Raw genomic sequence first — 13278 nt, 5'->3', positions numbered from 1 at the left:
TTGCCGCAAAAAAGTCAGACGGTGGCAACTGAAGTCAACATTATTTTGTACTGGATTTAGTGTGTGATAATCATGCCATTTTCATAATAGACTTTCAACCTCATAATATCCAGGTAATACGAAATTCGCAAAAGTGAGTACATTTACTATTGTTAGTTAGCCAAACATACTTAAAGAGCAAATAAGGTAGGAACCAAGACTACGAATTGGGATTTGTTTCCAGATGGACGGCGAGCTATTTCTATGGTAACCAGAGAAGCCAAACCGCCTTACAAGGATTGTCAAGTTGGAAGGATTGTCAGCCGTTGTACAAGTTGGAAGGTGGGAGTGTGCATGTTTATGTTCCTTTTCTGGAAAAGTATACTAAACGTTGTATCATATGCCTGCTTTTAATTTGTACGTCGTTTAATGTGGGTGTATAAATCGGTATGGTTTAACAAACCATGGCTGCAGAGTTTGTTAGTTATAATCGAAAATCCGACGCTGAAATTTCCCAGAGTTCATGAATGAAAGTTAGATTCTTTTCTCTTTTGCTGTTTTTTTTTCTTATTACAACTTTTAAAGCACTTGGAGCTGCATTCTTTGTATAATAATGTGCTATATAAAGAATTTACCCTGCAAACAAACTGACATTGGATCAGTATAAACCCAGTGTAGGCAAACGTATTGGCCCTATGTGGGCAGCCAACAATGGGCCAGTTGGAATTTACATATCGGAGTAGCATTGGCCCCAAAACACTGGCCCAATGTGGGCAAACAGGCAGGTAGCCCAAATTTGGTTAATAACCTGAAAGATGTTGATACATTACTAGTTCCTCCGGCCATTTTCTATATCCACTTATTCAGAGAAGAGTTGCCAGGCATCTGGAGCCTATCCCAGCCAGCAACAGGTGCAGGCAACAACAATCCCTGAAAAGTGCACTATCCCATCACAGGGTAGACACACTCACAAACAGCACTGAGCCAATGTAGCGATGACTTTTGGAGGAAATCAACATGGACATGAAGAAAACATGCAAACTTTACCTATAGATGGCCCAGGATGAGCTGCAACTGTGCCACCATTTACTAGTCCTGTCCTTCCCACTAAATGCCTTTGCATATATTGGTATGAATACAGCTTCTTTTTTTTTTGTTTTTGCAGTATTACAGCACCAAACAGAAAAACATCCATCCATCCGTTATCCAACCCGCTATATCCTAACTACAGGGTCACGGGGGTCTGCTGGAAAAAACATTACCAATGAAATATAAAAAAAAACTATGCCATTTTAGCCAATATAATAATGGTGCTTTTTGAAGTAATTCGAATTGCTATTTATACTGCTGCAATCAAAATGTAAAAGGTGCTGATAGTACTAATTCACAGCATTGTTTACTCAGTAATAACATTAAAGACTGGGAAACTATGTGGCAGTGACCAGTGTTACTGAACCATTCTTGGCCAATGAGGGTCCTAGTCAGCTTGTTCTGCCAGCAGCTAATAATTTTGGTAAGGGGACCCTTGTAGCAGTTCCCACATTGAGTCAGTGCGGCATTTAATTAGGTTTTCCAAACCCAACACTGCCCATAATCTGTCCAAAGAGGGCCACCGCATGTTTGGTATGGGTGTTGTTGTTATAGATGGTCTGCTGTTCTGTGACATCAACAGGATAGGCATTATGAAGACAATAACTGGATGGATGGTGTGCAGTTTCTTTGCCTGTGGGCTCTGCAGTCAGTGATACACATAATCTTAGAGCAGCTTCCATCATACAATCTCTTATATATTTCTCTTCTGGTTTGTCCTACTTCCTCTTCAAAATAGGTCCCCTCCACACGCAGCCCACACGGCATTTCTCGATTTTTATTGGTTCGTCCTGCTTCCTCTTCAAAACCGGTCCCCCTCACACGCAGCCCACATGGCATTTCTCGATTCCTATTCCTCCTCTTCCAAACCCTTCCCCACGCTGCCTGCGGCCTCCCATACACCTCCACACCACTTTTCTTGATTCCTATTACTCCTTCGGACTACCGCATTCCCCACTCTTCTCGTCACGTCACTGCCCCATATCTAGCCTGACCACATGACCTTTCACTTCGGCCATGTGTGCGCCTGGGAGTCTTTTCCGTAGCCTGCTACAGGAAGGTTCTCTCTCAACCATTGGCATTGGTTTCGCTCCTTGCTATTTTCGTTATACTGCGACGGTTGTTTCCTAAGCCTTTGTTATAAAAATGAACGACAGGAGCTTCTTTGTCGACGGGTTTTTGTACAACGTGATCTCTATTTCGGGATCTTCGGGAAGTTCTCAGAAGACATTTAAAAGACTTGCGAAACAAAAGAGACTTGCCACGGAGCATCTTGCGGGGACCGTAAACATGACACTTGGAGCCAAGAGATTGTCCCAGGGTCGTCTCGTGGGGATGTGGAACATGAGATTCTTACAAGAAATGCCCTACTTACAAAAGATATCATATAAGAGCACACCCATCAAAAAACACTCAGACGTGTAAAAGCACGTAGCACACACACATCCTGTGCTCTCAGCACATATAAAGTGTATAAGGACAATACGGAGAATAGAAAAAGGCAGATAAGAGATTATGAAAGCAGTAAAATTCAAAGTATTATAGCGTCCCAGCCAGGTTGAGGCCTTTTTGGTTTTAAGTGACTGTTCGGTCCGATTGAGGGTGGGTGGAGTACAGCACGGAAGACTGATAGCGGGGTATTGATTGATGCGGTAAGGGGGCGAGACCCAGGGGAGGAGGGGTTGGAGAGGGTGCAAGAATGTTGTGTTTGGGGTTACGAAGTCGGCAATTGTTCAAGTAAAACTTTTGTGACATTTTATTATGTCAGTCACTACAGTATCAAAGAAAAGATAGAAAAGACTGAATCACCACAAACAAAAGGTGATTGATCATCAGAACCAGGTATAATTGAAAAAAATAGCAGGACAAATCGAGGTCACAAATAAAAGGCAAAGAGTAGACAACAAAGTCTTTTCGCATTTGCATCATTCAATGGACAAAACGTGGATTTACACAATAATGGACCATACGCTATGAGAATTTGTGGTCTTGGAACAGTTAAAGCAATGTTGAATTTCAAAGAATACACAATTCGGTCAGGTATATATTGATGATCATGGAGAAGCGATGCAAATTTTAACAGGCAAAAAGGAAGGTAATGTATATATTCCGGGAATAACATCGCACACCAAAGGAGATTGTGATATGCCATTCATATTAAAATGTTTACAGTTTACCGTGAGAATAGTTTTTGCTATGACAATCAATAAGTCACAGGGACAAACATTAGAAAAAGTCAGATTATTTATTAGAGAAGCAGAAACAATAGTCACTCACAGCCAGTTATACGTTGTGTTCTCACAATGTGTCTCCAAAAATATTGTTTTTAAGGAAGCTTTAAAGTAAAAATGCAAATAATGAAATTGAAACAATTCCAAAAGAAAAAATAAAATTTAAACTGTATATCCGATTAACCAAACACAGGGGTTGGCGAGCAGCGGGCAAATCCCCCAAGTTTTCCTTAAAATAATCTATGGATTGTGAAAAATGTACCTTTATCACATATTAAGCATAAGCATAATCTCAGAAGTGAGATTGGTGTAAATGATGCATATTGTAATAATCCAATATTTTTCTTAGGAAAGATGGTGATTAATGCTTGACAGAAAGTATGAGGTAGAACTTTATTGTCTCTAGCTTCAATAAATATTGCTAAAAGGGGAGCTAACTTAATTGAATTTTTTTTTTATAAAATTCAGCAGAGTAGCCATCAGGGCTTGCTGCTTTCTCACTCTTAAGTGAGTTTATAGCATCTAGCAATTCTGAGATTGTCAGAGGTTTATCCAATTCCCCTGCACTGAGAGTATCTAGCTGTGGTATCTGTAATGCAACAGAAATGCTTCCTTTTTGTTAGACCTAGAAATCACTAGTGATGCATGGAACCTGCTGAATTCACTTTGGGTTTGGTGGAAATGTGTAAATGTTCAGGAATTTCTACAAACTCTGCAAAATGCTTTGAAGTCAATGGTGAAGGAGGAGCTGAACTAGTTTTGATTGGATTGTAATGGTGTAATGGTCGTTTAAATGTCCCTGAGGGCTAGTAAAGCATCTGACATCTATGCTGGCCCCTTTATTGTGGCCAAAAATGTGACCTGAGCTGGCCACTGCACCACTGTGCCTCCCCACAATAAAATTATACTCTGAGTCCACAATATTCCTTTATCTCTCTCTGCATCTCTCAAGACAGGATCATTATAACTAACTCACACCTACGGATCCTGTGAAGCAAGGCATGAGTGTTATATACTCTGGTGTTTAGGAGGGGTATGGTGCTGTTCTGGTCTGTATCCTATCTGCTCTACATAGCGAGGAGCACAACATGCTTAATCCAGCAGTGAACACACAACGTACAATGAGTCAATGCAGAACAACAAAGTATTTTCATAATATTCTCACTATAGTCCGCAAATGCCTCAAATGAAAATACTGCAAGGTTGTTTTGTTTATTAATTTTTTTAAATGCATGTGAAATGCAAATCTGGCTTAAATACCAATCATGTAATGACATCAATCATTTGTGTATACGCTGTAAATTATTCACACGTGCAAGAAGCAGATTTGGCAAGAGTGAAGTACTCTTACAGTATGCATGTATGATAGATAGTTAGATAGATAGATATGAACTTCATTTGTCCCCTGGGGGAAATTTGTTCTGTGCATGTGCAATGCAAATTAGGCAGGTAACGTAGATCAATTAGTGACATCCCCTTCCAACATTGGCTACTACTGCTCTGTGATGTCACGTTGGCCTTACAAAGCATAATGGTGTGTGGATATGTTCACCTAAGCTGGCCACATGGCAAATTTTCAGGGAAACATTCAGCAAAAAAAGTCAGTGGTGAACCTAGCAAATTCACTGTGAAAGTCCATCCATCCATCCATCCATCCTCTTCCTCTTATCCGTGATCGGGTCGCAAGGGCAGCAGCTTGAGCAGAGATGCCCAGACTTCCCTCTCCCCGGTCACTTCTTCTAGCTCTTCCGGGGGAATCCCGAGGCATTCCCAGGCCAGGGAAACATAGTCCATCCAGCGTGTCCTGGGTCTTCACCAGGGCCTCCTCCCTGTTGGACGTGCCCGGAACACCTCACCAGGGAGGCGTCCAGGAGGCATCCCGATCAGATGCCCGAGCCACCTCATCTGACTCCTCTCGATGTGGAGGAGCAGCGGCTCTACTCTGAGCCCCTCTCGGATGACTGAGCTTCTCACCCTGTCTTTAAAGTAAAGCCCAGACACCATGCGGAGGAAACTCATTTCAGTCGCTTGTATTCCTGATCTCGTTCTTTCTGTCACTACCCATAGCTCATGACCATAGGTGAGGGTAGGAACATAGATTGACTGGTAAATTGAGAGCTTTGCCTTACGGCTCAGCTCCTTTTTCACCACGACAGACCGATGCAGAGCACGCATTACTGCAGACGCCGCACCGATCCACCTGCTGATCTCATGCTCTATTCTTCCCTCACTCGTGAACAAGATTCCGAGATACTTGAACTCCTCCACTTGGGACAGGATCTCTATCCCAACCCCGAGAGAGCACTCCACCCTTTTCCGGCTGAGTACCATGGTCTCGAATTTGGAGGTGCTGATTCCCATCCCAGCTGCTTCATACTCAGCTGCAAACCGATCTAGAGAGAGCTAAAGCAAACAGGACAATATCATCTGCAAAAAAACCTGAGTCCACCAGACCGGACCCCCTCAACGCTCTGGTTGCGCCTAGAAATTCTGTCCATAAAAGTTATGAACAGAATCGGTGACAAAGGGTAGCCGTGGCAGAGTCCAACTCTCACTAGAAATGGGTTCAACTTACTGCCGGCAATGCGGACCAAGCTCTGACTCCGGTTGTACAGGGACCGAACAGCCCTTACCCCATACTCCCGGAGCAGCCACCACAGGATTCTCTGAGGGACACAATCGAATGCCTTTTCCAAGTCCACAAAACACATGTAGACTGGTTGGGCACTGTCCCCGATGTCCATGTGATGTTGCAGAGGCGTGTCAACCAAGACAGTCCTACAACATCCAGAGCCTTGAGGAACTCCGGGTGTATCTCATCCACCCCTGGGGCCCTGCCACCAAGGAGTTTTTTGACCACCTCGGTGACCTCAGTCCTAGAGATGGGGGAGCCCACCCCTGAGTCCCCAGGCTCTGCTTCCTCATTGGAAGGTATGTTAATGGGATTCAGGAGGTCTTTGAAGTACTCCCACCACCGACCCACAATGTCCCGAGTTGAGGTCAGCAGTGCACCATCCCCACCATATATAGTGTTGACACTGCACTGCTTCCCCCTCCTGAGACGCTGGATGGTGGACCAGAATCTCCTCAAAACCATCCGAAAGTTGTTCTCCATGGCCTCCCCAAACTCCTCCCACACCCGAGTTTTTGCCTCAGCAACCACCAAAGCCGCATTCCGCTTGGCCTGCCGGTACCTATTAGCTGCCTCCAGGGTTCCACAGGCCAAAAGGGTCCTGTAGGACTCCTTCTTCAGCTTGACAGCATTCCTCACTACCGCTGTCCACCAACGGGTTCGAGGATTGCTGCCACGACAGGCACCAACCACCTTATGGCCACAGCTCTGGTCAGCCATCTCAACAATAGAGGCACAGAACATGGCCCATTTGGACTCAATGTCCCCCACCTCCCTCGGGACGAAGTCGAAGTTCAGCCAGAGGTGGGAGTTGAAGCTACTTCTGACAGGGGACTCTGCCAGATGTTCCCAGCAGACCCTCACTACACGTTTGGGCCTACCAGGCCTGACCAGCATCCTCCCCCACCATCGAAGCCCACTCAACACCAGGTGGTGATCAGTTGACAGCTCTGCCCCCTCTTCACCCGAGTGTCCAAGACATGTGGCCGCAAGTCCGATGACATGACCACAAAGTTGATTATCGAATTGAGGCCTAGGGTGTCCTGATGCCAAGTGCATATATGAACACCCCTATGCTTGAACATGGTGTTCGTTATGGACAATCCGTGATGAGCACAGAAGTCTAATAACAAAACACCACTCTGGTTCAGATCGGGGGCATTCCTCCCAGTCACGCCCTTCCAGGTCTCCCTGTCATTGCCCACGTGAGCATTGACATCTCCCAGCAGAACAAGGGTGTCCCCAGAAGGTATGCGCTCTAGCATCCCCTCCAGGGACTCCAAAAAGGGTGGGTACTCCAAACTGCTGTTTGGCACATACACACAAACAGTTAGGACCCGCCCCCACACCCGAAGGCGGAAGGCGGCTACCCTCTCATCCACCGGGTAAACCCAAATGAACAAGCTCCAAGTCAGGGGGGCAATAAGTATGCTCACACCTGCTTGGCGCGTCTCACCGGGGGCAACTCCAGAGTGTTAGAGAGTCCAGCCCCTCTCAAGGATATTGGTTCAAGAGTCCAAGCTGTGCGTCGAGATGAGCCTGACTATATCTAGCCGGAACCTCTCGACCTCGTTTCTCAATAAATAATTAACCTTTTATACACAAGTAAAACCTGCTGAACTATTCACTTCTCAGATAACAATAAATTATTAATTAATCATTTTTCACACTTAGTTTTTCTTCTTTATTTGAAGGATTTTGGCCTTCTTTTCTTTCAAATAACTATCGAATAATGTTTCTAAAGTTATTGTTTATTGTTGAAGAAAACGGCGCTGTAAGCTCGTAGGTTTTCTTGTGACAAAGAATATCACAGTGGTGACAACACCGATCCATATTTTGAGAACGAACATTCCACATCAACAGAAGAGATCGGCAACAACAACATTTATTTATATAGCACATTTTCATACAAAAAATGTAGCTCAAAGTGCTTTACATAATGAAGAGTAGAAAAATAGAAGACACAGTAAGAAAATAAAATAAGTCAACATTAATTAACATAGAATAAGAGTAAGGTTGGATGGCCAGGGAGGACAGAAAAAAAAAACTCCAGATTGCTGGAGAAAAAAATAAAATCTGCTGGGATTCCAGGCTATGAGACCGCCCAGTCCCCTCTAGGCATTCTACCTAACATAAATGAAACAGTCCTCTTTGTATTTAGGGTTCTCATGGAAGCACTTGATGATGATGGTCATGTAGACTTCTGGCTTTTAGTCCATCAATGTTGGAGCATCATGATGCTTTGAGTAGGTGGTGGTGGCGCAGGCCGCCACCACAAAGAAACAGAAGAGAGAGTAGGGGTTAGTATGGATTTTAGAGCCACCATGAATAGTTATTATAATGAAATGAACATACATAGTATCAGGATTAAGTTAAAGTGAAGTTATGAAAAAGCCATGTTAAAGTAATGTGTTTTCAGCAGTTTTTTAAAGTGCTCTACTATATTAGCCTGGTGAATTCCTATTGGCAGGCTATTCTACATTTTAGGTGCATAAAAGCAGAAGGCCGCCTCACCACTTCTTTTAAGTTTTGCTTTTGGAATTCTAAGGAGACACTCATTTGAGGATCTTAGGTTACAATTTCGAATATAGGGCGTCAGACATTCCGATATATAAGATGGAGCGAGATTATTTAAGGCTTTATAAACCACTAGCCAGCCCGCGGTGTACCATACGCCACATAATCAGGACGGTTTTTTAATGATTTTTAAGCACAGGGAGAAAATTAACATTTAAAAAATCGGTAATGTAATAAATCAGCAAGAAAAGCAACATTGTAACAATGCATGGAATGAACCAACACACAGTGTCGTAACCGAAAGCTCGGTTTTTAAAGACTGCTTACTTCGTTGTGTTTTAACCTCAGTTGTAAAGGATTGTTTTAAGGATCCCATGGGATACCCCTCGCAAACCGTTTTACACGCTGCATATGGCGATTCACCTCCGCGAGAATCATGCCTCTATGTACAGTCAACGTGGCTCGGAGGTGCCAGGAGTTAGTGGGCGTGGCTCCTTCTGCGTGCGCCATAGGTGTCTTACTTGTCGGTGGCTCAGTGAATCCACATCCCTTCCGGCGTGTTTTCCATGGTTGTCTTGCCTTAGTGAATTATATATATAGATGAGCAGAATTTTAAAGTCAATTCTGAAAGACACAACAACGCAATGTAAACTTTAGCAAGAGCTGCTAAGCAAGGCAGTCTGTCCTCTAAGGCAGACCAAAAAGCAGTGATATCAGCTAGAATTACTTCACAAGATGCTATGTCCAGATAAGCTTGCCATTCATCTGCTCCAGCCATCATTGTTGGCACTGACTGTGTCAAGTTCTTCGATAAGAGTGGTAGCTGTCGTGGATCAAATATTCTCACAGATCTGAATAGGTCTATTGCCGGCTGTTTGGTTCCCACAAAATATTCTTCAAGTTTAGCAGCAGCATTGTGCTTTGCATCTTCACAGCTGCTAGTTGCAAATGGAAATCCGGACGATTTCAGGCAAGACAGTAAGTCAGACACTTGGTTGTAGACATCGACAACCATGCATGACTGTGCCTCAAAAGAAATCAGTGTTCATAATTAGCTGGCAGTGAATAGATACAAATTCAAGTTCAGCTCTCAGCTCGTTAGGTTTATCAGTACTTTGCAGCAACGCCGACAGCTTCTTTAACTGGACTGTAGCTCCACTGAGATATTAAGAGATATTAATGAGATGATGCAATAGGCTAAAGAAAGAACTTAAACAAGTAATCAAAACTAATCATATTAATATCAATATGCCTCACATGGTGAGATTTAATTCAGATTTGGTATTTTCCGCGGCAGTTCGGTTAATTCCATGGCGTGGCATGGCGTTTTACCGCGGCAAAACCCTAAATTCCGCGGGCAGCAGTAAATCGTGGGCCCTAGTAATTACTGTCACCAAAGTCCTTAGGTTATCTCCCATGCACACACCCATGACATCGTTAATTAGAAAAAGAGAAAACAAAGCATCTGTAGTGATGAGTGAATTCAGTTATAGTTTACCACTCCTCTGCTTTATGTTTAATGACATAATTTTTGGATTTTAATAAGGTTATCAAAAGGCAACATAAAGGGGGTTGTTTTTCAGGAAAGGCATTCAGCAGTGAAAATGTTCGCTTTATCTTCTTTGAGAGGTCAACCAGCCAGCTTAGATGAATATGAAATACGGCCATTAAACTGGCAGAGAGAGAGAGTTTGTGAATTCTAAATTTACTATATATCCTTCAAGTGCTCCAGTTGGAGAGAAAGTCTGAGTCTACAGAAGTTTTAAAGTTTAACATGACAGTCCTTACAGGCTGCATGTTTTATATTGAGCTCTTATTTTCACTTAGTGCTGGGCAGTATGACCAAAATTCTATATCATGGTATTTTTCAAAATTGTACCGCTTTCACGGTATTCAACGGTATTTTTTCTCCATGCATGAGTTAACCACATTTTCCACTGCAATTACTGCAGTAGACTGGCTAAGAATAACCTATTCCACTGTCATGAAAATTGTACATTGTACATTGTACAAAAAACAATTTAATGTGCACAAAAGTATTAATAAAGTTTTGCATGGCCCCATAAAGTGATAGTTTTTAAGGAGGGGGGCAATAATGAGGCACTAATGAAGAGAAGGACACACAGTGCATGACAGTTGCAGTCAAAATATAGAACCTTTTTATTGAACAAATTTTGCAAACAACTTAAAACTAAAATTTTGACAACATATCTTCAACCATCCAAAGAGGCATTTAGACTTAGTAAAATATCCAGATGTGCTTGTCAAAAGTTGTAGTGCACTGAACATGTCTTAGAAAAGGAATAAATGGTAAATATTTTTTGTATACCAACTACACTTTCTGGTAAAGTTAATAATCGCTGTCCACTAACACGTTAAAGTGACTTTTTAAACAACTTTACCATCATTAAACTGCATAATATTTAAATTAATAAATAATAACAATAAAACAAATAATAGTGCAACTTCCAGTAATAATACTATTACTTCAAAATGCGATTACACGACAGAGGGGAGTTTTTGAGGTGATTGGGGCGAGTCGCACCCGATCGTTGTCTATTGCTTCATCGGCTTACTGCGACGTGTGCATAAGGCGCTGCGCCCACGGAGATGTATATTTATGGGCCGGCAGGATAGGGGGAAGCAAAAAAGAAAAGATAGGACACAAGGAGGTTAAAGAAGGGAAAATGCAGTCATGGGAGACGATACATAGACTAGGAAGGTGAAGGCAGCATGAGCTACGGGTCCGTGAGGGAGCGCAGGCTGAGGCGATCTAGGGGCTGGTTCATCCCACTGACTAAGCGTTTTGAGTGGGGCAAGCGAAATGTAAGACCTCCCAATGGATCTAAAGACCGACTGAGTGAGCGTGAAGGAAGACGGGGGAGGTGTGCCAACCTCGGACGGTCTGGCTGCGCAGTGTGGCGGCAGCCAAAACAGGAGTTGGTAGAAAGCAGTTTGTGCTGCAAAGGCTCCGCCACCAATGCCCGTAAAGGATGAGCCGTGGAGACAGAAGGTGGTGTGCTGTGATTGGGCCAGGAGAGAGACTGCATTTTAACCTCTATTTTAACGGATTTATTTATTATGGATTTTATCCCCACGTTTCACTGGTTTTATGGATATGCTATTTATTTGGGTACTGTATTTTCCTGAACACTGCACAATGGACACTTTTGGTTTTACTTTTGACTGTTTAACAAAAGCACTTGAGCGCTTCCACCATCCCCTGGCTTCATTTAGATTTCTCGGCTCATCTCGGTCATAACTATCGACGGTGTTGGTTCAGCAGACTCCCATGTGGGAAGAGGGAGTCTGTAGGGGATCGGCATTGTCACACTATTACACAGTACCCAGGTACATTACACAGTATTGAAAAAAAAAATAAAACAAGTACAACTTGGCTTGCAGTATTATCCAGTAGTATAGAAACAGTATTCACACATTTGAACATAATGGTCCACATCCGAACTTTTAAAACCAAAGTATCTTTAGATAACAGACATGGCACCTTTTTTTGTCAAAAGTTCTTCTGTGTCATCATGTTCAACTTTATCGTCTGCTAGAGCTTTCATTTTGGAATGTTCCCCGACCATTTTCACTGCTCAATACCTCCACTAACGCATGTTCTCGTCTACAGTGATATTTTTTACTGGAAAATATTGTACTTCTCTAGAGTATCAGTTTTTACCCTTCATGTAATACTGAAGCATAAGCAGTCGGTGAAAAAAACATGAATTTATAAAATTAAACATGAACTTTACGCTTTAAATACAATAGAATGAAACAGTGTGTGTATTGTGATTTGTAATTAATAACATAAACATGCAGTCTGTTTTCTTGTTCCAATTTTTGTTTGTCTTGAAGTGATTTTTACTTACTTTACCTGTGTAATGTGACTTCTGGACTGCCTTTTAGTAAATTAAACTTGGTCTTCAGATGAATATGTGACAAAATGAACTAACTACTGATGTTATCTTTAACAATCTCTACTTTTTTTTAGGACAGAGCATGGCTATAAATCTGGACCAAAAGGTTTTGCTTAAGCATGTGAATCAGTTTTGGTCAATGCTAGACGAGATGTCTGAATCAAACCCAGAGGCTTATCGGAAATTTATAAGGCACAATATGGAGGAGGGCATTGAACATTGTGCCCCACCTTGCCCACACACCTGTGTACGAACCAAAATTATGGTAAAGTGGAATTTTATTGCTATTATTATTATAATAATAATCACTGTTCATTTTTACATTTTTGCATTTGTTCTACCAGTAGGTTCAGTTTTCAGGCAAACTTTACAAATGAGGATGCATACAAAATAAACATATTAATTCTTCTTATGAAAGAAGTAGGTGAAAGAAGCAGGTCCTTTCAGAAATTAGAATTTTGAATGTTTCAGTTAAGGCACATAAGCAAGTTTTTTTTCCTTACATTAAGTAGCCCAGTATCTGTTATCTGAACCCACTTTATCATTGCAGACTTTTAAAGAGCAAAAGCCCTACCAGTCATTATTGGGCACAAGATATGAACCAAGCTTAGACTGAATGCCATTCAGCCCTGGGGCAAACACATTAACTCACACCAGGCCATTTCAGAGATTCCATGTTAACCTAACATACACATTTTTGGAGTGTGAGTCAAGGAATTCATAAAGCTAGGAGTTTCATTAAGACAAAAAAATAATACTCAATTTATGAAACGTTTTATATAACAACAACAACAACATTTATTTATATAGCACATTTTCATACAAACAGTAGCTAAAAGTGCTTTACATAATAAAGAATAGAAAAATAAAAGACACAATAAGAAAACAAAATAAATCAACATTAATT

General features: G+C 42.0%; 1 protein-coding gene across 2 annotated transcripts in view; it reads left to right on the top strand.

Annotated features, from left to right (window-relative positions):
* The window catches only part of pih1d2 (PIH1 domain containing 2), a 31984-nt gene that overhangs the window by 945 nt on the left and 17761 nt on the right, over positions 1-13278 (top strand). The window contains exons 1-2 of one of the 2 annotated variants that reach the window (XM_039763894.1): positions 65-321; positions 12446-12636. In XM_039763894.1, the coding sequence (XP_039619828.1) occupies positions 12454-12636 (183 nt within the window). In that variant the 5' untranslated portion in view covers positions 65-321; positions 12446-12453. Of the gene's footprint in view, positions 1-64; positions 322-12445; positions 12637-13278 lie in introns of those variants that run through there. The other variant, XM_039763895.1, reaches the window with a different exon arrangement.

This window comes from Polypterus senegalus, chromosome 9 (assembly GCF_016835505.1).
Source record: "Polypterus senegalus isolate Bchr_013 chromosome 9, ASM1683550v1, whole genome shotgun sequence".
Classification (NCBI taxonomy): Eukaryota; Metazoa; Chordata; class Cladistia; order Polypteriformes; family Polypteridae; genus Polypterus; species Polypterus senegalus.
The sequence above is the reverse complement of the archived record's forward strand: the minus strand, read 5'-3'. Positions and strand labels throughout refer to the sequence as shown.